Source organism: Budorcas taxicolor, chromosome 16, assembly GCF_023091745.1.
Source record: "Budorcas taxicolor isolate Tak-1 chromosome 16, Takin1.1, whole genome shotgun sequence".
In the NCBI taxonomy this organism is placed as follows: domain Eukaryota; kingdom Metazoa; phylum Chordata; class Mammalia; order Artiodactyla; family Bovidae; genus Budorcas; species Budorcas taxicolor.
This window is the reverse complement of record NC_068925.1, coordinates 28,361,693-28,388,720: the sequence shown is the minus strand read 5'-3', so window position 1 is coordinate 28,388,720 and position 27,028 is coordinate 28,361,693. Positions and strand designations below refer to the sequence as shown.

At 38.4% G+C, this 27,028-nt stretch overlaps 1 protein-coding gene across 2 annotated transcripts in view; it reads left to right on the top strand.

The window, feature by feature from the left end:
* The window catches only part of NVL (nuclear VCP like), an 84,037-nt gene that overhangs the window by 35,657 nt on the left and 21,352 nt on the right, over positions 1–27,028 (top strand). For both annotated transcript variants that reach the window (XM_052653536.1, XM_052653537.1), the window contains exons 16-19: positions 1,865–1,927; positions 4,580–4,699; positions 8,626–8,725; positions 22,217–22,323. In XM_052653536.1, the coding sequence (XP_052509496.1) occupies positions 1,865–1,927; positions 4,580–4,699; positions 8,626–8,725; positions 22,217–22,323 (390 nt within the window). The remainder of the gene's footprint in view (positions 1–1,864; positions 1,928–4,579; positions 4,700–8,625; positions 8,726–22,216; positions 22,324–27,028) is intronic.

Below are 27,028 nucleotides of genomic sequence, written 5' to 3'. Positions count from 1 at the left end.
CAAAGAAAGGCAATGCCAAAGAATTCTCAAAGTACCACACAATTGCATTCATCTCACACACTAGCAAAGTAATGCTCAAAATTCTCCAAACCAGGCTTCAGCAGTACTTGAACCATGAACTTCCAGATGTTCAAACTGGATTCACAAAAGGCAGGAACCAGAGATCATATTGCCAACATCCGTTGGATCATTGAAAAAGCAAGAGAGTTGCAGAAAAACATCTCCTTTATTGACTATGTCAAAGCCTTTGTGGAAAAGGCAATGGCACCCCACTCCAGTACTTTTGCCTGGAAAATCCCATGGATGGAGGAGGCTGGAAGGCTGCAGTCCATGGGGTTGCCGAGGGTCGGACACAAGTGAAGTAACTTAGCAGCAGCAGTAGCAAAGCCTTTGACTGTGTGGTTCACAACAAACTATGGAAAATTCTTCGAGAGATGGGAATACAGACCACCTGACCTGCCTCCTAAGAAATCTGTGTGCAGGTCAAGAAGCAACAGATAGAACTGGACATGGAACAACAGACTGGTTCCAAATAGGAAAAGGAGTACGTCAAGGCTGTATATTGTCACTGCCCCCCCCCCCCCCCCCCATTTAACCTATATGCAGAGTACATCATGAGAAACGCTGGGCTGGATGAAGCACAGGCTGGAATCAGGATTGCTGGGAGAAATAGCAATAACCTCGATATGCAGATGACACCACCCTTATGGCAGAAAGCGAAGAACTAAAGAGCCTCTTGATGAAAGTGAAAGAGGAGAGTGAAAAAGTTGGCTTAAGCGTCTGCATTCAGAAAACAAAGATCATGGCATCTGGTCCCATCACTTCGTGGGAAATAGATGGGGAAACAATGGAAACAGTGAGAGGCTTTGTTTTCTTGGGCTCCAAAATCACTGCAATGGTGAGTGCAGCCATGAAGTTAAAAGACTCTTGCTACTTGGAAAAAAAGTTATGACCAACCTAGAAAGCATATTAAAAAGCAAAGTTGTTACTCTCAAAGCAGTTGTTACTTGGGCAACAAAGGTCCCTCTACTCAAAGCTATGGTTTTTCCAGTAGTCATGTATCGATGTGAGAGTTGGGCTGTAACCAAAGCTGAGCGCCAAAGAATTGATGCTTTTGAATTGTGTTGGAGAAGACTCTTGAGCATCCCATGGACTGCAAGGAAATCCAACCAGTCCATCCTAAACGAAATCAGTCCTGAATATTCACTGAGGGGACTGATTTGAACTCCAGTACTTTGGCCACCTGTTGCAAAGAACTGAGTCATTGGAAAAGCCCCTGATGCTGGGAAAGATTGGAGGCGGGAGGAGAAGGGGGCGACAAAGGATGAGATGATGGTTGGATGGCATTGCCGACTCAATGGACATGAGTGTGAGTAAACTCCGGGAGTTGGTGATGGACAGGGAGGCCTGGCGTGCCGCAGCCCTTGCGGTCGCAAAGAGTAGGACACAACTGAGCAGCTGAACTGACTAAAGTACCGTAAAGACTGATATTGATGCTTTTGAATTTTGGATTATAAATGAATGAATGACTGATTGCTTTCATTGGGCAGGGCATTTGTGCCCACTGAGATTTCTACTAGGATTCTAAACTCAGGCTTCAAATATGCTTACATATACCACATTTATGCAAACAAAAGATTTACATAAATGTTTCTGGTCATTTCCATCTGATTTTTTGTCTGAATAATTTGTGAAGAGTATTGAGTTTCTTTTTATTCCCGTTTGTCTGTTCTCCTTCTAATGAGAAAGAGGCAGCTATGAAAAGGGGGAAATAGAGATAAACTGCAAAAATTCCTTGTATTATCACACATTATTAGTATTTTATTGTGTACTTATCTTATTTGTGTCTTTTTTCTCTTACTAGGCTGTTGCGAATGAGTCTGGGTTAAATTTTATATCTGTCAAGGGCCCTGAATTACTAAACATGGTAAGTTGCTGTGGCATTAGCTATTATTTTTTATTAGGAAAAGTAATGGTCATTCAGATTACAGGGTCCTCAGAATTTTGAAATAGTCGTGGTATTTTGGTAAAATCACTGCGTTAGGAGTGAAGAGATGGAGCTTTACTGTTCGCTGTGTATAAATGCTTTCTTAATTAAGTCTGTTAACATCTGAGCCTAGATTTTTTCACCAGCAAAATGGAAATAATCAAAATAGTCGGCATTTTAAAGTGTTAACTCCAAATTTGTCAAGCACTTTACATGTATTATTCTTCAACAACCCTGTGAGGTACATATTGTTGCCCTGATTCACAGATGAGGAAACTTAAGTTTCAAGGAGTTGTATAACTCGGCCAGTACCCAATAGCTTGGGGTTAGTGGAGCTGACATTTGAATCTGTGTCATCAGACTCCTAATCTGCTTTCCTTCAGATGAGTTAAGGATTAATAAATAAAAATACTTAGAGGGAAAGAAATCACTGAAGTATTTACTATATAACAACTTCTTCCTGCATTTAAGCAGTTTGTATCTCAAGTTTGGGACTTTGAATTTCTTATTTCCTGTTTATGCCTATGAAAAGTAAAAATGCCATTCCGTAATATTCAAAGAAAGAAGAAATGAAAATGGTATCATTTGTTTCAAAAGGCTTTTTCAGTTCATTCAGTACACTTTTTACATTTACTATATATATTATATATTTATCCCTAAATTAAGAAAATAACTTTTAAGTGTGGTAGTCATGTAGTTAATGTTAAAACTGCTATCTTTTAGAGGTAGTAAAATATTTATAAATAAAGTTATGATGTCTGGGCTTTCCATCAAAATACCAAGTAGAAAGAAAGTGGACAGGGTTTAGATGAAACAAAACTGATCATGAATTGTGTTGATAATTATGAAGCTGGGTGATGGAGGTATTTGGGATTCATTACATTGTTATGTCTACTTTCATTATATGTTTGGAACTGCTTTCATAAATGATAAAAACAAAGCCACTTTTTATAAATGGTATGTGTTCTTTTATAACTTGATTTTGTTATTTTTGTTAAACATTATAATATTTCCCTTGTTGATATATTTGCCTCTAGTTATTAGTTTTATGTGTAGTAGTATATTGAATGACTTATAACCACAGTTTTAAAAACTTAACTCTGTTACAACCTAGAGGGATGCATGGATTGGGAGATAGGAGGAAGGTTCAAGAGGGAGGGGAAATATGTATACCTATGGCTGATTCATGTTGATGTATGGCAGAAACCAACATAGTATTATAAAGCAATTATTATCTTCCAATTAGAAATTTTTAAAAAATAAAAACCCAGTTTTTTTTTTTCTGGATAGATGTTTAAGTTGAGCATTATATACATGTCAAAGTGCAGCAACAAAGACCAGTGCAGCCAAAATCAATCAATTTAAAATGATAATAATTTAAAAATATCTACTGAATGTTTTGGTTCAGCATTCCAAATTTAATTTTTGTTAATTTAGATTTTTTTCAGGAAACTAAGTTGGTCTGCTGTATTTGTACACTGTGCAGGATGTTATGGTCACAGAAAAATTTGGAATGGTCATGGCTTCTGCTTTCCAAGGACTTATGTTGTAATATGGTGAAGGTATTGTAGAATAGCTCAGAAATTATAACAGTAGGAGGTGCTGTAAGAGATGAGAGAGCAATGGGAAGAAAGATCAATGGTCTTTTAGACTGCAAGAACTGTGTTGAGGTAGGTTGGGAACGCAGGTCATGTGAGAGAAGCAGAATAAGGAAAAGTACAATGAAAGGTGTCGGACAGATCTAAAGAAAAGAAGATCTACTCAAATAGAAACAAAAGTACTTTGATCGCTGTCATCTCTGATGTCTTGTGTGCCTTAATTACTTTCATATGGCCATATAATCATACAGTAATATAAAAGATACTTTAGGTATAATTGCCATTGTAAAGATGTTTTCAGATTCTGTCTTATTTAGCATTATTAGAAAAAAAGCTTTTCTTAGTTAGCTAGGTTGAAATTTTACACAAATAATTGTTTGTGCCTAGCTAAAAGTGAAACTGTTTTACATATAACTTTCTATTTTAGTTAGTTCTAATGTTGTAGCTCTCTGTGAATTGGTTTGTATTTTGATTTTACTGTACAGTATGCATTTATGAAACCTGGTAGATATCTAGCTGGCTTAATTTGCCTCCTCTGATGCTATATTATCACATGAGTTCTTCCTTTAGCAAGATGACCTATATAGAAACAACAGTAGGACAGTAAGTTGTCCTCTTCTCATTTAAAATACTGTTGAACTAATGAAAATATATGCTGGGTGTTTTATATGCATAAAGCTTTGATCAGTTCTAAAATGCCATAGAATTGTGGAATTTTTCTTGACCTAGAAGAGACCTTATATTCTATTTAGTCTTCATTTTATAAATGAGGAAATTTATAATCTTAACTAAGAGCTAATTTTATGAAGTTGAACCAAACAAAACTATTTTTGTAGGTCAGAATGGTTAAATGTCAGCTGTTGCCTGTGTTTTGACCTAATGCTTTTTGAACTCTGATATATACATGTCATTTAAAACTAGTATTACTATAATCTGGCCCAAACTCCAAAGTTGAATTGTTTCTACATTTTCTTTCCATTCTGTGTATGGTCAGTATGTTGGTGAGAGTGAGCGTGCTGTGCGACAGGTTTTTCAACGAGCCAAGAACTCAGCACCCTGTGTGATATTCTTTGATGAAGTGGATGCCTTATGCCCTCGAAGATCAGCCAGAGAGGTAGGTATCATAGTTTAGTGATTACAGATTTTTTTGAAGCACCAAACCTTTTTTAATTTCTTGTAAAGTTATGTAGAGTTCAAATAGTTGTTTTATAAAGTCATTCCTTGAGAACGCTGAGACTATTTAAGTGAAGAAACCTAGTAATTTGAAAACGGCCTAAGGATAACAGTTTTATTTTTATTAGTCTCTGTATTCATTTTGTTCTTCTGTGTATTATTTTGGTTTCTCATACCTGTTTGACACAAGTGTGTTGTTGGGAATGGAATGTTGGTTCTGGATAGCTTACCTTTTAATCTGATGATTGTTTTCAGGGTTCCTGAAACAGTAGAAAATATAATTTAAGACATCATGTGCTCCGAGTAGGGTCAGATAATATGCTTTAAGACTCAGCACCATTTCTATCTGGGGAAGACATAAACTGATCTGCATTAATTACCACTTGCATTACTACTGTGAATCACTGTTCTTAAGAAATTTCAGTACAGTGAGTGCCCAGAAATAGTTCTCAGGAATACTGTTATAAAAGAGTTGGAAGAGTAGTGAAGCATAATATATAAAAAAAAAACATAACCTTTTGAAGAGAATAGCGAAAACTGTGTTGTAAGTACATTTATTACAAGATGATTAAGGAAGTGATTGTATTTCTCTTGTGATTTATCTTCAAATAGTTATTTTATGTGTGTTCTTAGATTGTGAAACATTCATTAGGTGCCTCATTTTGCTTAAAATTCACAAAAGTGTTCAAAAGTTGCAGAAACAAAACTTGACTGGGATAAATGTGCTTGATATCATAGCACTTTTGTTTCCTCACCTAGCAGTCAGCAGTATTGCAAAAAACCTTTTATTGCAGTCTTATCTCTGATAGTGATGTAAGTGGCCAGGGCAGAGATCCTTCCAAGGTTCTCTTGCCAGCTGTCACATTCCAAAACCTAATGTGCATCCCAGGCAAAACCCTACACATTATGTCCAGCTGGTGGAGGCGTGCCATGCTCTGCATTTTACTTTTTACTCCCTTCTCTTTCATTGACAGCCTGTTCATTGGTTTGCGTCTCTCTGTTATCAACTGGTAATTTAAATTAGGAGTTCACTGAGGTATATGTCCAGTCAACTCCCTGCCCTCAAAGAAGTCTGCGTCCGTATGAACTACATTTCTGACTTCTAGGTTCTCTCTCTCATGCCTCACTGCTGCCTCACGTTTTTGTATTCAGAATATGTTTTTCTTTAACATTTTCACCTGAAGGGGATTCTGAAAATATTTTAAAATTAACTGTATCCTTTTTTTTTTATCATGTAAGTTACTCATGAATACATATTGTGAAAAGTTCAAATGAAGTATAAAGAGAGTCAGATCTTTTCTTCCTGTTCTCCTCCCTGTTGTTCTTGGAGGTTACTTCTGCTGACAGCTGAGTTTTTGCATTTGTGGTCTGGAACTTTTTCTGTAATGTTAAAAATATGTATGATTTCGACTTCTTTTTTAACATAGATGTGGTCATCCTATCTTGACACTTTCCCCATGTTCTTAGTAACTTATTTTTTAGCTATTACATAAATATTCCACAGTCTGGATAGAGAAGATTTAACTCAGGAATTCCTATGTTTAGGACGTTTACATTGTTTCTAGTTGTTTCTCTTACAAATAAGTCTGTATTGATTCTTATCACATACTTTTGTGCCCATGTGGGAATGTGTGAGAGTTCTGGAAGTAGAATTTCTGGGTAGAAGATGTATACATTTATTTTGAAGTGAAGTGAAGGGAAGTTGCTCAGTCGTGTCCGACTCTTTGCGACCCCATGGACTGCAGCCTACCGTGCTCCTCTGTCCATGGGATTCTCCAGGCAAGAATACTGGAGTGGGCTGCCATTTCCTTCTCCAGGGGATCTTCCTGACCCAGGGATCGAACCCAGGTCTCCCACATTGTAAGCAAGACACTTTACCGTCTGAGCCACCAGGGAAGTCCTGTATATTTTGAAAGTTAATACTAAATCTTTTTTCACAAAAACTGCCAGTTACATACATCTATTAACAACAGTGTGTAAAATAACTATTTCCTATATCTTTGTCAATAATGAGTAATACCTGTCTTTTTATTTTTCTGTTTTATTGCCAAAACATGGTATTAAATTTTAGTATTCATGTCTCTGACCCTTTTGCTATTGATTCTTTGTTTTTCTGTGCTTGTTTGGCAGCACATATAACATGTCTTCCCTTTTTTGTTGTTGTTAATTTATAAGAGCTCTTTATATATGATGGCGATTAGTCTATTGACTAGTTACGTGTATTGGTACTATTTTCCCCAGTTTTATCACTTATCTTTTTTTATTATATAAAATTTTACATTTTAATATAGTAAAATCAATTCTGAGGTTTTTACTTTGCTTAGGTAGAATAGTGTTGTGTTTTTTTTTTCTTTTTTTTTTTTTTCTTGAATCTGGATTATAATTCTGTTAATGTCCTGAATGTTAATGCTATGTCTCCAACGAGTGATAATAAGGTACACCAAAATTTTTTTCTGGAGAAATCAGTGTGTTAAACTCATTACTGCCTCTGTACACAAAATTTATGTTGAAAAAAGGCAATTAATGACAAAAAGAAGCACACCACTACTTTTCTCATTTCCTCCATTGTGAATTTTAAAGCTCTCTGTTTAATGGGTAAATAACCCTTTCTTCACCAACTTCTTACACCTTTCTCTTGGATATTGCCCTGACCTTTGTGTTAATATGCTTCATGGAAAAGAGAAAAGGCCTCAGTGTCCCAGCTGATAGCTCTGGATATCCAGTGTCCTGGGGAGCCTGATCTGGCATCCAAACACTGAGTCTTGGGACTTCCCTGGCAGTCCAGTGGTTAAAAGTTCACCTACCGATACAAGGGGTGCATGCTTGATCCTTGGTCAGGGATCTAAGCTCCCACATGCCTTGCAGCCAAGAAACCAAAACCTAAAACAGAAAAAATATTGTAGTAAATTCAAGTAAAAACTTTAAAGATGGTCCACATCAAAAAAATCTTTAAATACCTTAAAAAAAAAGAGCTGAGTCTAGATTTGCCCAAAGGGAAATTCACTGTAGCTATTAGATCTTTTTTTAAAATTTATTTTATTGATGTATAATTGATTTACAGTGTTGTATTAATTTGTATTAAACTAATTGATGGTATTAATTATATTGATATTTAGTATATTAATCCCATGGATGGAGGAGCCTGGTGGGCTGCAGCCATGGGGTTGCGAAGAGTCAGACGTGACTGAGTGACTTCTCTTTCATGTTTCACTTTCATGCGTTGGAGAAGGAAATGGCAACCCACTCCAGTGTTCTTGCCTGGAGAATCCCAGGGACGGGGGAGCCTGGTGGGCTGCTGTCTTTGGGGTCACACAGAGTCAGACACGACTGGAGTGACTTAGCAGTAGCAGCAGCAGTACATTAATATTATATGTTATTGGTTATATTAATATTTAATATTAATACAATTATATATAATATTAATTGTATTAAAGCAAATTGATTCAGTTATACACATGTACATTTCTTTTCATATTCTTTTCCATTATGGTTTATCACAGGATTTTGAATTCTCAGCTGTTGCTTCTTCAACTGACTCAGAGGTGTAAGACTTTGGCACCAGCTGAGCCTGAGATTGAATTTCATTTCTATCTTTATCTAGCTTTGAGACCTTGGACAAATAGCCTCTCGCAGCCTTGGTTTCCTCATCTGAATTGTGGATAGTAGCAAGATTGTGGGGGAAGCACACTGACAAGAACATGTTTTGCACAGTGATTAGATACAGTGACTTCTTCAGAAATGATATTATATCTTTTGACAGAAGCTTTCATTCAAGTTAGCAATTATAATATTTTGTATGGAAAAAAAAACAGCAGTGTGTTCTTCTTTTTATTAGGAGCTGATGGAGCTATATTTATTTGTTTTTAGACAGGGGCAAGTGTCCGAGTGGTGAATCAGCTGCTTACAGAGATGGATGGTCTGGAAACACGTCAGCAAGTTTTTATTATGGCAGCCACTAACAGACCAGGTAAGAAAGAAGACTAAAACAGCTAAGTCTAAAAACTTCCAGCATTTACAAAGAGTATAATTTACATACATCCTACTAAAGAAAGATTAAGTTTGGGGAATCCCTTTTTGGTTCATAAGTTGGAATAAAACTTTAGAAAGCATTTAAGTCAGCTATAATTTTTTAAAAATGGATGTGTATATATATATGTGTGTGCATGTGTGTGTGTGTGTGTGTGTGGTGGTATTGCCTGGATTCTATAAGATTTTTTTCTGTGTTGGTACACAGAAAGTTGTCTTGTTGGCCAAGAACACTTGTAACATACACTTTGACCATGAAGTATTATCAGGATTTATATCCTGTGGTTCCTCTCAAGCTTATAGGACACAGGAACCAGGCTCTTTTTCACTGTATCTGAAGGCTGAAGGTGGGTGTTTAAGGTTTTATCCTAGAAGCTTATCCATATACCTGCACTTAACTTATTTTTTAAATTGTTAAAATGCTTAAGTCCTCTGGGAAGGGCTTAGAAAAAGGCTCAAAACTTCAGAAATACTGAAGGTGGCTTATACTTTGGGTCCTAAATTGTTTTCATATTGTTTGATACTTTGCCATCCGTATGAGCGACTCTGTCATAGCTGCCCTGCATTGAGGTTTCTAACTATGTCTGCCAGCAGGGACATGGGACTTTAATTGCTTAAATGGATTTTTCAGTTTTCTAAGCAGATATAATTTTTCCTTTCTCATAAGTTAGTACAGATACTAAAATCTTCATGAATTGTATACCATTTCATTTTAAAAAGAAAAATTGAAAGGTGTTATGGTTTAACACCTTTGAATTAGATTCTTACTTTGAATTAGAAATACTTCCTTTGAGTTTGGCAGAACTGGGTGTGAGTCCTGGCTGTAGCACTTCACATCTTACCAACTCTTCTCTTTCAACCCTAATTAGTCTATACCAACTGAGTAGGTTATAATTCAGTTCTGACACTAACCGCTTAGAGTTAGTACCAGAACCTGCAAGTTAAGGGGGAGTCATCTTGACCACTCCCCTGCTTCAGATGCCAGCTGCACGTGGTGTCTCCAGGACACCTGCACTTCTGACCAACTTGCTACACAGACTTGGGGATACCTATAACTGCCCTCACGTTCAATAATTTGCCAGAAGGACTAACAAAAGAAAAGCACTATACCTACTGTTCCAGTTTATTATAAAGGGTACACTTGGGGCCATCTCAGAGGTGGTATGGTTTCCAGGCCCTTTCTCCACGGAGTCAGGACACGTCACCCTCCTGTCCCATCAGTGTGTTCATCGACCAGGAATCTCCCTCAAGTTTGATGTCCAGAGTTTTTATTAATTGACTCATCAGCCATGTGATTGAACTCAGTCTCCCTGCCTCCTCAGATGTCTGGCTACAAGTTCCAACCCTCTAATCAGATGCTTAGTCATTCTGATAACCAGCCCCATCCTGAAGTTATATTGGGGCCAACCTTGAGTCATCTCTTTAGCATAACAAAAACACTCCTGTTGCACAGAAAACTCTAGCCAAGAGCCTGAGGTAACGACCAGTGTACTCATTCGTTACTGTACCACATTAATCCTGAGCAAATATGACTTCATCTTGCTAACCAGTACTTATTCATCTGTAAAAGAGGATGATATACCTAATAGGCAGTGTTGTCAACAAAGCTTAAGTTATGTTGGTAATGTATGTATTGTAGTATGTGGCAAGTAGCTGTTAAGTAATTATTATCATCGTCATACACACTTCAGATATTGGCAGTAGGAATAGTTGTTGGGTCATAAAATCAGTCATCCTAGAAGAAACCTTGACGGTCTCAAATTTGGATAGCATCACATCCTGCCTTTCCCAAGCAGCTGCAGATCTTTTCTAGCAGATTTCAAGAAGACAGTGTTTGGTCTGCCATAATAACCTATTCTGTCTTTAACTGCACTCAACATTTTTCATTCATGTTTATTGTAGACAGCTTATCTTTTAGTTTAATCTCTGTAGATTAGAAAATAGTGGATCCTTCAGCATTACTTAAATTTTACTTAAATCCTTTCCTTCAAAAGGATTCAGGTACATTGTCTTTCCTCATGTTTTTTTCACCTCCTCTGATCTCTTCATTCATCTTTGAACTCCTTCTCCAGATTCTCCTTAGTTGTAAAACGGACAACTGACTGTAGTAGTCTGTTGAGCTTAGCCAGTGAATGGAGGTTGAATCATCGTGTGGCCCCTGTGTTTTGTTCCTTCCAGCATCCTTGAGTATTGTCTTCCTCTCTACTGTATCTCACCCATCACTTCCTCCCGATTACATTGAGGAGCCACATAAATTTAAAAACAGATGTTCTGGGTCTCTTTGCTTGTATTGATGCTTATTTGGCAGTTCTGTCTCATTATATTCTGTCCTGTGACATTCTGTTTGGTTGTTTATAACTTATTTCCTGGTTAGCTTTAAGAAATCCTCTCTTGCCTGATGTTCTGGTCAGCTATTGCTGCGTGACAAACTGCTACAACACTTAGTGTCTTAAAATCACCATTTCTGCCTTGTTCGTCATTTTGTAGGTCAGGAATTCAGGGAGGGCTTGTCCAGGTGGTTCGTCTGTGATCCGCATGCCGCCAGCAGGCATGGCTGGGCCAGAGCACCCCTTCCGAGGTGACTTCTCTGCTCCGTGTCTGGTGCCTTGGTGCTCCTTGGCCTTATGCCTCCCCTCTCCTTCTGCAGTTGTCAAATTCCAAGGCCTCGCCATGTGGCTTGACTTCTGTTAGCATGGCTGGCTGAGTACTCCCCCCTCTTAGATAACAGCTGGATTCCAAGAGATAAAGGCAGAAGTTGCCATTCCTCTTGAAGGTAGGGCCCAGATTAGACAAATTCTCTTGGTCAGGACAGTGACAGGAAGAGCCAGGTTCAGAGAGAGAGAAGTCGGAATGTAAAAACATGTAGTTATCTTTAATCCTTGTTATGTAAATTTTTCTTTGATCATATTCTTGATATTATGGTACAAGTTATACATTCAGCCTTATGGTTTGGTGTTGTATATGGATCAGTCATACCATTAATCTCAGAAAATTTACTCATTCACTCATTTTTACAGAATTTTTATTATATGCCTGGTCCTACTGAGCTTTGGGAATTCAAAGGTTAACAATTCAGAAAACTTATTTGCCTGCATATGTTCTGATTTGGAGCTGAACAGGGAATAAGTAATAGGCAGTCCAATAAAACAGGGTAAGAGGATGGAGAATGTCTATTTTGAGGAAGTGAATGCTAACTTAGGTATCATGGTCCAGGAAGGCTTCTTCAGAAGAAGTGACATATGAGCAGGAACCCAAATAACGTGAAGAATTGAGCCATACAATAATCTGAGAGAAGGCATTCCAGGTAGAAAACAATAAGTGTAAAGGCCCTGAGGTGAGAACAAGTTTGGAGAACCAGCACGGCCAGTGTGTCTCAAGTGAAAAGACTTGGTGGGGGGCAGCGGGGAGTGAGTAATGGCGAGGAGCAAGGGGCCTTTTAGGCCACAGTATGGGGTGTGGGTTTTATTCTGCCGTGAAGGTTTTTTGAATGGGAATGATGTGATCTAGTTTTCTTTTTATAAAATATGTGACTTTTTTTATTAATAACTGCATTTTGAAACATTGATAAACTCACAGGAAATCATAAAAAATAATGCACAGAGGTTCCATTTACCCAGTTGTTACATTTTACATAACTATGGTACAAAATCAAAACTAGGAAATAGACATTTGTGTAATTTTGTCTATTTCTGTGCTCTTTTAGCACATGTGTGGATTCATGTAATCCCATTGCAGTCAACACAAGAACTGTTCCATCACCACACAGACCTCCTTCCTGCTGTCCCTTTATGGAAACAACCACCTCTCTCCCACCATCTCTAACTCAGGGCAACTGCTAGTCTGTTCTCCATCTCTATAACTGTATCACTTTTAAGAATTTTGTATGAAAGTAATCATACAAAATGTGACCTATAGGTTGGCTTTATTCGCCTATTCTAATGCCCTTGTTCAGTTGCTAAGTCGTGTCTGACTCTTTGCAACCCAGTGGACTACAGCACACCAGGCTTCCCTATCCTTCACCATCTCCAAGAGTTTGCTCAAACTCATGTCCATTGAGTCGGTGATGCCATCCAACCATTTCATCTTCTGTATTCCTCTTTTCTTCCTGCCTTCAATCTTTCCCAGCATTAGGATTCTTTTCCAATGAGTCAACTCTTCACATCAGGTGGCAAAGTATGAGACTGATTGAATTCTTGTATGTATCAACAGGCTGTTCCTTTTCAGTACTGAGTAATATTCTGTGGTGTGGAGGTAGGTCCTAGTTTGCTTATCTGTTCTCTTCTTGGGGGCATTATGTTCGTTTCCAGTTTTTGAGTGCTTCATATAAAGCTGCCCTGAATACCTCCGTCTGGTTCTTGTGTGAACATAATGTGTTTCTTTGACATAGATGCCCAGGAGCATGGTTGCTGGGTCATATGATAAATATATGTTCATTTTTAAAGAGATTGTCAGACTCTTCTTGAATGACTGTGATTTCTGTCAGTAACGCTAAGAGAGATTCAGTTTTTTTTCATCTTTGTCCCAGTCTGTAGCTTGTCTTTTCATCATCTTATTTCCTTTTATACATCATCTTATTTCCTTATTTCCTTTCTGAGGACCATGTCTAAAATCTGTTTTTCAAAAGTATGTCGTAAAGATTGTCTCCAGTGTTTTCTTTCAAAGTGTTATGGTTATGTTTCACACTTAAACCTGTGATCTGTTGTTAGGTAACTTACGTGAGGCACAAAGTTTAGGTCAAAGGGTTTTTTTTCCTCTATGGTATCCAGTTGTTCCACCATCATTTGTTGAAGACTCCTTCCTCCACTGAGTCAATTTTACACCTTTTTCAAAAATAAGTTGGTCAGTGCTAGCAATAAACAATTGGAGTTTGAAATTGAAAATACAATACCATTTACAAAAAAAAAAAGAAACTACAATACCATTTACATCAGCACCAAAAAGAAAGAAAAACAGGAACTTAGGTATAAATTAATAAACTATGTACAAGATCTGTATGAAGCAAACTATGAAACTCTGATGGAAAAAAAAATCAAAGATCTGAATAAATAGAGAGATATCTCTTGTGTCTGATAGGAAGACTCAGTGTTGTCAGGATGTCAGTCTTCCCAGTTTGGTCTGTAGATTCAAAGCAATCCTAGCATGTTTTTTAAAGAACATTTGTTTCTGAAGTTGATATTGAAGGGCAAAAGTTTATATTCTAAAGTTTATATGAAAGTGCAAGTTTATTCTAAAGTTGATACGAAAAGGCTAAAGTTTATTTGGAAATGCAGAAGACTTAGAAGAGCAAGCACAGTATTAAAGGAGAGAATAGGGACTTCCCTGGTGGTCCACTGGTTAAGAATTCACTTGCCAGTGCAGGGGATTCAGGTTCAATCCCTGGTCCAGGAAGATTCCACATGCCTCTGGCATTGAAGCCCGTGAACCACAACTGCTGAAACCTGCATGTTGTAGAGCCTATGCTCTGAAACAGGAGAGGTCAGGGCAGTTGAGAAGCCTGTGCACCACAATTAGAGAGTAGCCCCTGCTTAACACAACTAAAAGCCTGTGTTCAGCAACAAAGACCCAGCGCAGCCAAAATGTAAAAAGTAAATAAAAATTTAAATAAATAAAGAAGAGAATAAAATTGGAGGACTGGCACTACCCAGCTTCAAGATTTATTATAAAGCTGTGATAATCAAGACAGTGTAGTTCTAATGAAAGGATAAGATAAATCAATGGAACAGAACAGAAGCCAGAAATAGACCCACACAAATATAGGGGACTGATCTTTGACAAAGGAACAAAGACAGTATCCTAACAGAAAGGATAGTCTTTTCAACAAACGGAGCTGTAACAACTGTACACTCACATGCAAAAAAAAATAGACATAGATCTTACACCTCTCACAAAAATTAGCTAAAAATGGTATTCTTAACCTTGGGGATCTGTAGCTAGAATTTAAGGGATCTAGGAACCTACATGGGGCTTCCCAGGTGGTGCTAGTGGTAAAGAACCCATCTGCCAGGAGACGCAGGTTCAGTCCCTGGGTGGAAAGATCCTCTGGACGGAGGGCATGGCAGCCCACTCCAGTATTCTTACTTGGAGAATCCCATGGACAGAGGAGCCTGGCTGGCCATAGTCCATAGGGTCACAAAGAGTCAGACACGACTGCGTGACTCAGCACGCATGCACGCGCATACAGACATGAGCCTAAATGTGACAAAACTTAATTTCACCACCGTCTAACTGAATTTTAGCATTTCCCTGAATTATGAACGTTGGCGACAAGACTGAGTATACCTGGAACTGTGAACTAGTAGCTATTTCTCTGTCACCTTACAGTCTTTACAGATATCACACAATACTGTTTATACCCATACTACTCCACAATTAGTGTAATCACACTTGCTGTTTAAGATATTAATAAGGAAGTACATGTATTATTAGAGACTTCCCTGGTGGCTCAGATGGTAAAGTGTCTGCCTACAATGTGGGAGACCCGGGTTCGATCCCTGGATTGGGAAGATCCCTTGGAGAAGGAAATGGCAACCCACTCCAGTACTCTTGCGTAGAAAATCCTAAGGACAGAGGAGCTTGTTAGGCTACTGTCACAGGGTTGCAAAGAGTCAGACACGACTGAGCGACTTCACTTCATATGTATTATTATTCAAAATTTTGTTTTCCTAACAATTTGATAGCTTTTAATACCATTGATTTCTTTGTAATCCTATGTATTTTGCCTTATGCATTAAAGCACGTTTTTGACAAGGAGTCCATAAATTTCACTGTAGTCCCAAAGGATTTCTTAACATAGAGGATCATCTGAGTTAGAAGATCCAGGGGAGAATTGCTGTGAGTTTGGGGGGAAAATTAAGAAGTGATCAATGGGAGCTGATCCCCCTTTGGGATATATTTTGAAGGTAAAACCAATAGAAAGTACTATAATTAGATGTGGATGTGAGAAAGAGAGTAAAGAAAGGTTACTATTAGATTTTTTTTTTATACCTAAAAGCTAGGGTAAAAAGTTTGCTACTTGCTGAAATGGAGAGCGCTTGGTGAGAAGTAAATAGGTTTCTATTTTATTTTATATCGGTTTTCTTTTGCTGTCATACCTAAGCAATCTTTGCCTATCCTAAGGTCACAGAGATTAACTCCTGTGCTTTCTTGTAAGAGTTTTATACTTTTAGTGCTCACATTTAGGTCTTTGATCCATTTTGAGTTAATTTTTGTCTGTTGTGAGAAAGGTGTTCATCCTTTTGCAGGCTATTCATGTGTCTCAGGATCCTTTGTTGCAAAGACTAATCTTTTCCCCATAGAATTGTCTTGGCAGCGTTGTTGAAAATTGAAGGTCCATTGGTAACAAAGTATTTTCTGTAAGTTGAAAGTTGCTACTGTTAGCTCTTAAATTTTAGCTTTTTTTGAGTACTTAATAGGATAGCAGTTGCTTTTTGATCAATGGTTGAGGAAGAGTTTCTCCTGTTCTGCATATTTGTAAGCGAATGAATTTTGTCCTTAAATCTTTAGAATTGTTGATGACTTCTTCATTGCAAAGATAAGAATTGTTCTGTTAGAAACTGAAGAAGGTAAGAATTGTTATCTTGAGTCTTCTGCTTAAAATTCTGACACAATTAGGTAAGGAACCATTTAGGGAGCTGTAAAAATAATTCAAGTAAAAGATGATAGTTTGAATCAGGTAGTATCTGGGGGTAGAAAGAATCTGAATATGTTGTATCATAGAGTTGACATGATTTGCCAATGGCTTGAGTATAGATATGGAAGAATGGAATCCAGTATGACTCCCAGATTTTAGGCCTGAAAAACTGGAAGGATCTGTTGGCCTTAACCAAGGTGGGAACTGATGAGGAAAGATCCGAATCTCAGTCATCAGTAAGATGCCTGTAGTTACGAAACAGAATTGTTGAGTATGAACCAGCTTTTCTTTGAGAAATGATGCAATACATGAAATTTTAATTTGATGGAGCATTGTTTAAATCATCTAACCCCCCCCCCCCCAACGCACACTTTATGGCATATAAAGTACTCAGGATGCTTTTTACTATAAGTAAAATAAATAATTTCATAAAATAGTAAACTATAAAATACTAAATGTGATGTTTGTCAGTAAGAGAGTTTAAATTATTATTGAAGTCCTAAACTAAGAATCCTTTCCAGATACAATAGGGATTGTTCATATCAAGCTTTGTTTTGAGACATGCTGATCTGGCTTTAAGGTCTCCATTTGTGGACTTCCCTGGTGGGCCATAGGTTAAGACTGTGCTCCCAGTGAATGAGGCGCAGGTTCAGGCCCTGGTCAGGGAACTAGAACCTGCATGCCTCACCTAAGAGTTTACATGCCATAGCTAAGACCTGGTGCAGCCAGATAAATAAAACTAAATAAATAAGAATTTTTTTAAAAAAAGATCTGCATTTTTATGTTTAAAATAAAAGATGTTTTCACAGCATGGTATTGGCATAGACATAGACATATAGATCATTGGATTATAGAATCAAAACAATGTTTCTACAAATATTTGGACAATTTTTTTTTTTTTTAATAAAGCACAAAGGCACTGGTGGGAAAAGGATGACCTTTTCAGTAGTAATGGAACAATTGGATATCCATATGCAAGAAGAGTGAACTTTAATCCATACCTTTTATGACGTGTAAAAACAAACTCAAATGATCAAAGACCAATGAAAATCCAAAGCTACAACACTGCTAGAAGAAAACATAGGGTAAAATTTTTCCTATGTTGGATCAAGCAAAGGTTTCATAGATGTGTACCACCAGAAGTACAGTCTTTCAAGCAAGTGGTTTAATCCTGCTCTTCAAAAGATGCCACTAAGAGAATAGACAGACCACAGAATGAGAGAAAATACTTGCAGAGTATATTATTTGATAAAGGATATTTCATGAACTCAACAACATAACTAAAAACTTAACAGCAACAAAAGATATTAAAAATAGGTAAAAGATTTGTACAGACACCTCATCATAGAAAGTATACAGGTGACAGATGAAAAGGTGCCCAATGTCATTAGTCATCAAGGAAATGCAGATTAAAGCTGCAGTGAGATATCACTGTGAACCTTAGAATGACTGAAATGAAAGAGACATTATAAGGCATTTCATGGACACTGAGTCTGCGAGAGCATATGTGGGGGCCGGGCGGGAGGGGACCAGGAAGACCCAGCTGAAGGTGTACATATTTGAGCCTTGGTATTTCTAACCCAAGATTTAGAAATGCATTGTGATTCCTGTCTATTAGACTGTAAAGTTATGTAGGTAATCTTGGAAACTATGAATTGGAATGACCTTTAGGCTATTTTGGACCACTCCAAAGAATGTGGGTTGCTAGAAACCCTCCCAGCTTTGCTTGTGTTGAATTAGAAGATCCCTGAGATGCAGGGCTAGATGGGAGAACACTGTGGACATCTAGATTAGAGGTTTGAGAGTTCCACCGTTGGTGTTCGCACTGGATAAGAGGTTTTCCAGTTGGTGTGGAATCCTAGAAATTTCAAGAAAGTTAGTTTGCCTTTGCTTTGGGTCAGAAGTTCTGTATGTGATTCCCTGGTGGTGGGCTTCCCTGGTGGCTTAGAGGGTAAAGCATTCACCTGCAGTGCGGGAGACCTGGGTTTAATCCCTGGGTCAGGAAGACCCCCTGGAGAAGGAAATGGCAACCCACTCCAGTACTCTTGGCTGGAAAATGCCATGGACAAAGGAGCCTGGTAAGTTACAGTCCATGGGGTTGCAAAGAGTTGGACATGACTGAGCAGCTAATGCCTTATGTGATTGCTGTATATGACTCAGTTCAGTTACTCAGTCGTGTATGATTCTTTGCGAGCCCATGGACTGCAGCATGCCAGGCCTCCCTGTCCATCACCAACTTCCAGAGCTTGCTTAAACTCATGTCCATTGAGTAGATGATGCCATCCAACCATCTAAACCTCCATCGTCCCCTTCTCTTCCCACCTTCAGTCTTTCCCAGCATTGGGGTCTTTCCAGTGAGTCAATTCTTTGCATCAGGTGGCCAAAATATTAGAGTTTCAGCTTCAACATCAGTCCCTCCAATGAATATTCAGTACTGATTTCCTTCAGGATTGACTGGTTTGATCTCCTAGCAGTCCAAGGGACTCTGAAGAGTCTTCTGGTCCAACACCACAGTTCAAAAACATCAATTATTCAGTGCTCAGCTTTCTTTATAGTCTGACTCTCACATCCATACATGACTACTAGAAAAACCATAGCTTTGACTAGAAGGACCTTTGTCAGCAAAGTAATGTCTCTGCTTTTTAATATGCTGTCTAGGTTGGTCATAGCTTTACTTCGAAGGAGCAAGTGTGTTTTGATTTCATGGCTGCGGTCACCATCTGCAGTGATTTTGGAGCCCCCCAAAATAAAGTCTGTCACTGGTTCCATTGTTTCCCTATCTATTTGCTATGAGGTAGGACCAAATGCCATGATCTTTGTTTTTTGAATGTTGAGTTTTAAGCTAGCTTCTTCACTCTCCTCTTTTCATCAAGAGACTCTTTAGTTCTTCTTTGCTTTCTCCCATAAGGGTGGTGTCATCTGTGTATCTGGAGAAGGCAATGGCAACCCATTCCAGTACTCTTGCCTGTAAAATCCCATGGACAGGAGAGCCTGGTGGGCTGCAGTCCATGGGGTTGCAAGGAGTCAGACACGACTGAGCGACTTCACCAGTATCTCATGACTTCCTACTTTTGCATTCCAGTCCCCTATAATGAAAAGGACATCTTTTGGGGTGTTAGTTCTAGAAGATCTTGTAGGTCTTCATGGAACCGTTCATTTTCAGCTTTTCCAGCATTACTGGTTGGGGCATAGGCTTAGATTACTGTGAGACTGAATGGTTTGCCTTGGAAATGAGCCGAGATGATTCTGTCGTTTTTGAAATTTCACCCAAGTACTGCATTTTGGACTCTTGTTGACTTTGATGGCTACTCCATTTCTTCTAAGGGATTCTTGCCTGCAGTAGTAGATATAATGGTCATCCAAGTTAAATTTGCCCATTCCCATCCATTTTAGTTCCCTGATTCCTAAAATGTTGATATTCCCTCTTTGCGTCTCCTGTTTGAATCAGTTTATCTTGATTCATGGACCTAACCTAACATTCCAGGTTCCTGTGCAATGTTAATGTTGTTCTTTACAGCATTGGACTTTACTTCCATCACCAGTCATATCCACAGTTGGGTGTTCTTTTCACTATGGCTCCGTCTCTTCATTCTTCCTGGTGTTATTTCTCCACTCTTCTCAAGTAGCATATTGGGCACCTACCGATCTGGGGAGTTCATCTTTCAGTGTCATGTCTTTTTGCCTTTTCGTACTGTTCATGGGGTTCTAAAGGCAAGAATACTGGAGTGGTTTGCCATTGCCTCCTCCAGTGGACCATGCTTTGTCAGAATTTTTCACCATGACCCATCTGTCTTGGGTGGCCTTACACAGCATGGTTCATAGTTTCACTGAGTCAAGATCAGTTGGTTTGTAGTTTCACTGAGTTATGTATATGAATACATAGCTCTTTGTAACATTCTTTATTTGGAAACTTGAGACTATTCAAGATAACTGTGGCCTCCAGTTTAAGGGTACATTGTAGAACTGAACTTTGAGATACTGTGCAAGAATTTTTTCCATACTGTCATTTATAATATGTTTTGTGAGAATTCTTGGGATTAAAGTTTTGGTTACAAATTGTTGTTTTAACCTGAAAGCCTGTTTTTTCCTTAAAGAACTAAAATAATCTGAGCTTGGTAACATGTCTGTTACAACACTCCTGTTGGAAGCCATACTTAACGTATTTTCTTGTAAAGTGCTTTTAAAAATAAAATGTTAACATAATTGTGTAATAGTTGAACCCACTATTACCATAGTTCTTGTCCCATAGCAGGCAGTTGGTTGGTTACACAAGTCTTATTTTATAAAGAAACACAATTGAGGGTTTTAAATTGAGAGAAGACTTTGGTTGTCTTACCTTAGTGATGGTACACTTTTAGAAGTAGAAACCGGTTCAAAGTTCATGATATTCAGTGACCAACATTTTAAAATACAGTTACATAATACATTATAATTCGAAGTTTCCCCAAAAAAAGAAAAACTTTTATCATTAGTACGAAGACTTCCCACAAAGCTTTAAAAATTGCTTTCATTTTATGTAATTTGAGATATTACATGGGAATTCTACATTGATCCGTCATGATGTAAAATGCACTCAGAGGTAACTGTGGAATTGAATATGGAGGCACACATGACCTTCCACTTAGAAATGTAGAGGAGTTGTAGTTTCAAGGTTTTGTACAATTAGATTAAATCATAATGCAACAACAAAACTGTACGAAGAATTGACAAGAATACAGAGTATATGAATGTATTACTGTTGGCAATGTAAGATGGTACAGCTTGTTTGGAAAGCAGCTTGTTGATTTTTAAAAGTTAAATGTACACCTGCAGTGTGTTATTGCCATACTGCTTTGCATCCCATACATAGGTATTTACTGAAGAGAAACAAAAGCATATACAGAGACTTGTGCTTGAGTGGTCATAGCATCTCTGTTTATAGTAGTCCAAAACTGGAAATGAACCAAATGTTTGTCAGCAGAAGAATTAAAAAACAAATGTGATATAGCCACACAATGGAATGCTGCTCAGCAATAAAAAATAGGGAAATACTGATACTCATGACAACTTAGGTGAATCTCGAAATAATTATGTTGAGTAAAAGCAGACAGTATATGCTGTATGATTCCACTTACATAAAATTCAAGAAAATGCAAACTTATCCATCGTGACAAAACAGATCAGTGGCTGCCTAGGGTAAGGGGATTTAGGGAAGGACAAGAGAGAGGGGTTTAAAAGGAATCATCAGTAATATGCACTCCATTTTTAAAGTGCAGTGATTTCCTAAGACCAGAATGTTTTCGAACCTTTGCCCTGTAGAGTCAGGTGACCCTTAGGCTTATCAGACACGTGGTGTTGAAAGTGTCAGGCTTCCTTCTGCAGGGTGGAGCAGGATTTGAGAGAACTGAATAATGTATTTTAGGAAGATAACTCTGGCAGCATTGTAAGGGGTCCCAGGGAGGGGAAATTTAGAAAAGAACCAGTTAAGGGGACATTATGTATGGCCTTGACTGAGGTTCAAGGTAATAGGAAGCAGACTTGATAAAATTGATAAAATGTGTCACCAGTTAGAGGGAAGGGAGAAACCTGCCTGTTATTTGGGGTCATCATATTAGCTTGAGAATCCTGAAGGAAAACGGGTTTGGGGCAGGGAGGTGGATAAATAGACTTCACTTTCTTAAGGACAAGGAGAATCTTTTAGTTCTAAAACTAGTCTAATTTATCAGTTTTTTCTCTTAAAAATGTACTTTTCCTATCTCTCATGTTAGTTATATTTTGTAAAAGATTTTATTTAGTTAAGGCTTTTCCTCCCTATGTCTTTAGATATCATTGACCCTGCAATCCTGCGCCCAGGCCGCCTGGACAAAACACTCTTTGTGGGTTTACCACCCCCAGCAGATCGTCTTGCCATCTTAAAAACTATCACAAAAGTGAGTAAAGGAAATGGTATATTTTTGTGTATGTTTCTGACATTTTAAATATAGATAGGTTTAAATATTTGCCCACCCTGTATCTCCCAAGGGAGAAGGCGAACTATTACTTATAATTTTAAAATTAATTTTTATTGGATTGTAGTTGCTTTACAGGGTTGTGTTTCTACTGTAACAGAGTGACTCAGCTATATGTATACATATATCCCCTCTTCCTTCCCATTTAGGTCAGCACAGCACTAGAGTTCCCTGTGCTGTGTAATAGGTTCTCCTTAGTTACCTATTTTATACATAGTATCGGTAGTGTATGCATACACATCAGTCCCAGTCTCCCGTTTCCTCCCACCACCCCTCTTTCCTCCTTGGCACCCATACATTTGTTCTCTACTACTTTTGCTTTGCAAATAAGATCATCTTTACCATTTTTCTAGATTCCACATATATGCATTAATATACAATATTTGTTTTTCTCCTTCTGACTCACTTCACTCTGTATGGCAGTTTTTAGGTTCATCCATTTCTCTACAGATGGCCCAATTTCATTCCTTTTTATGGCTGAGGAATAGCCCATTGTGTATATGTCCACATCTTCTTTACCCATTTCTCTGGTGATGGACATTTAGGTCATTTCCATGTCCTGGCTTTTGTAAATAGTGCTGCAGTGAATATAGGGGTGCTTGTGTCTTTTTGAATTATGGTTTTCTCCAGATATATGCCCAGTAATAAGGTTGCTGGGTCCTTTGGTAGCTTTATTTTTAGCTTTTTAAGAAACCTCATACTGTTCTGCATAGTGGCTGTATCAGTTTACATTCCCACCAGTGGTACACAAGGGTCACATTTCTTCACATCCTCTCCAGCATTGATTGTAGACTTTGATGATGGCCATTCTGACTGGTGTGAGGTGATACCTCATAGTTTTGATTTGCATTTCTCTTGTAAAAGTGGCAAGAATACACAGAACTATATTTAAAAAGTCTTAATGACCCAGAAAACCACAATGTTGTGGTAACTCATCTAGAGCCAGACATCTAGGAGTGTAAAGTCAGGTGGGCCTAAAGAACCATTACTATGAACAAAGCTAGTGGAGGTAATGGAATTCCAGCTGAGCTATTTCAGATCCTGAAAGACGATGCTGTTAAAATGCTACACTCAATATGTCTGCAGTTTTTGAAAACTCAGCAGTGGCCGCAGGACTGGAAAAGGTCAGTTTTCATTCCAGTCCCAAAGAAGGGCGATGCCAAAGATTGTTAAAACTGCATACAATTGCACTTGTTTCACAAGCTAATAAGGTTATGCTCAAAATCCTTCAAGCTAAGCTTCAGCAGTATGTGAACTGAGAAATTGCAGATGTACGAGCTGGTTTTAGAAAAGGCTAAGGAACCAGAGATCAAATTGCCAACATCCATTGGATCATAAAGAAGGCAAGGGAATTCCAGAAAAATATCTACTCTGCTTCATTGACTATGCTAAAGCCTTTGACTGTGTGGATCACAACAAACTGGAAAATTCTTCAAGAGATGGGAATACCAGACCACCTTACCTGTCTCCTGAGAAACCTGTATGTGTGTCAAGAAACAGCACTTAGAACTGGACATGGAACAACAGACTGGTTCAGAATTGGGAAAGGAGTACGACAAGGCTGTATATTGTCACCCGGCTTATTTAACTTATATGCGAAATACATCATGTGAAATGCTGGGCTGAATGAAGCACAAGCTGGAATCAAGATTCCCGGATGAAATATCAGCATCCTCAGAAATGAAGATGATATCATCCTAATGGCAGAAAATAAAGAGGAACTAAAGAGTGTCTTGATGAAAGTGAAAGAAGAGAGTAAAAAAAGCTGACTTGAAACTCAGCATTCAAAAAACTAAGATCATGGCTTCTGGTCCCATTACTTCATGGCAAATAGAAGGGGAAGAAGTAGAACCTGTGGCAGATTTCATTTTCTTGGGCTCCAAAATCACTGCAGATGGTGACTGCAGCCATGAAATTAAAAGACACTTGCTTCTTGAAGGAAAGCTATGACAAACCTAGACAGTGTTTTAAAAAGCAGAGACCTCACTTTGCTGACAAAGGTCTGTGTAGTCAAAGCTGTGATTTTCCAGGAATCATGTATGGATGTGAGAGTTTGACCACAAAGAAGACTGAGCGCCAAAGAGCTAATGCTTTCGAGCGGTGGTGCTGAAGAAGGCTCTTGAGAGTCCCTTGGACTCCAAAGAGATAAAAGCAGTCCATCCTAAAGGAAATCAACCCTGAAGATTCACTGGAAGGACTGATGCTGAATCTGAAGCTCCAGTACTTTGGCCACTTGACACAGAGGACTGACTCACTGGAGTAGACCATGTTGCTGGGAAAGATTGAAGGCAAAAGGAGAAGATGGAAGCAGAGGATGAGATGGTTGGATGGCATCACCGACTCAGTGGACGTGAATTTGAGCAAATTCCAGGGGATAGTGAAAGACAAGAGAGCCTGCTGTGCTGCAGTCCATGGGATCGCGAAGAGTTGGACAGGACTGAGTGACTGAACAATAACACAGTGAGGCCCCAGAAAGTCCCTCCCTGCTTTCATCGTTTGATATTATAGCAAAAAGAAGATCTGTGAACCAGACACTGAACCTACTGGCATGGCTTAGAGTTGGACAAAGAGTTGGACATAACTTGGTGACTGACAAACAACAGACGTGATTATCCAGGAATCTTGTTTTTCTGTCGACCCATCCTGGACAAGAATGGGCTTCCTTGATGTTGATGTTCTATAAAAAAGTGTTTATGTTCAACAGAGGAGCACCACTGCCTAGCTGTGAGCCCAGTCAACTCATAGCAATGCCATGGGCCACTTGGTGGATGCCAGGACCTGCTTTTCTCTGTCTTGGTGGCTTTATATTTCCAGAGTTTTCTATCATGAACATATAGCTGTATATTAAGGGGAGGGGTATGGAGAATTCTTTTCTAAACCAAAACATAAATGTTAAGGTTAAAAGGAAAGGGGCTAGAATTTGCTAGAAAGGCTTTTTGGGCAGCTTCCCTGCACAAAGTTATGACTGTTGAAAGAAAAGAAAAAGCAGAAGACTGATAAAAATCTGTACAGCTTTGAAAGGAACTTTTGTGGGCTTGTGGTTTAGACTGTTAAAGAGTCAGTTCTCAACATCTGTCTATGCTAAAGGCTAAGGAGGGCTGTGGGCCGTTTTTTCTTAGACTGGTTTTGTAGCAGTTATGAGTGTGTTGTGTTCTCAGACCCATTCCCCAGGAAGGGACCCACTCAAGCCTGGGCAGCCAGGCACATTTTGTTGCCCTCTGAGAAGAGCTCCTTGCACTGCATTTCACATCCTTACCTCACTTTTCCCCTCCAGAGGCCTGAAATGTTTAAAGATCTTTGTCGATGGCTGGAGCTGAAGGAGGGTAGAGGGAGGGGAAGCAGAATCTCTAACTTCAGGGCAGAGTCCACAAGGCAGACCTCCTGCCCACAGGTTGTCTTTAGAAAGACTCAGCCAAAAGTGAGGAAAATTGGCATTTTTAATGTTTAGTAAGCCATTGTATTTCAAAGTTTGCTAGCTTTTTACTTAATGTCCCCAGATTGTTTTATATATACTCTTTCCTCTTTTTCCAATTAATACTTGAAATATTATGGGGAGATTAGAATAAAATTCTTTAGTCTTGGTCTGAAAAGTGTAAAGATCTGTAGGTCAGAGCAACTTTTCAGTATCTCTTGGAGCCTAAGTTTCTTAAGAGAAAAGTGAGCAATGACCTACTGCTTTTTTTATACTTTGTATTTGGTGATTCTGGTAATCATGTGATAATGAGAGGCTTATCACTAAAAACCCCCTTGTACAAGTGGAATTCTTTTCTTTCATAATTTCCATTTCTTCCCTATAAGTGTTATTAAAACTTACCCTTTTCTCAGAAAGCCAGAAAGGTTATTTGATGTCTGCCAAATGCTTTGAGATAATAATATGCAGTCTTTAAAATGGTGATAAAAATCCTACTGAAAGACCCAAGATTCTCAGTGTTTTTAAAATGGGCTCCAGAAGACTAAGACATATAAAACATCTCACCTAGAAGTATAACTGTTAAATTTTCATGAGCTAAGATAAAAATATCTGATAGAATGATAAGTGATACTTATTAAACACTCTGTTGTAGGTACTTTGCATATATGAATATGCTTAATCCTTACAACTGCTTTTTGAACTCTAATATTTAAATATTCAAATGAATATTATTTCCACTTTACTGATGAACTAACTATCTCTCAGCAACAAGATACAGAGATGTGTGTTTCTTTTTCTTTTTTATTTTATTGAAGTATAGTTGAAGAGTCCATCTCTAAAACTCCTCATTTTGCAGCCTAAAAATCTATCCCCATTAAACTCCCCATTCCACCCTCCCCCAACCCCTTAGCAACCACCTACTTTCTGTCTCTATGAATTTGATTACTCTGTCAGCTTCCCTGGTGGCTCAGGTCACCTGCAATGCAGGAGACCCAAGTTCATTCCCTGGGTTGGGAACATACCCTGGAGAAGGAGATGGCAACTCACTCCAGTATGCTTGGCGAAGACCCCATGGGGGGGTCGCAAAAGTCAGATTCTTAAGAGACTATTTTTCTCTAACAGTTCCTTTGACTCAGCTTTCTCTAGTCATGAAATTATTGAGACATCCATTAGAGCTTTATTAAGAGGGGCTTCCCTGGTAGCTCAGACGGTAAA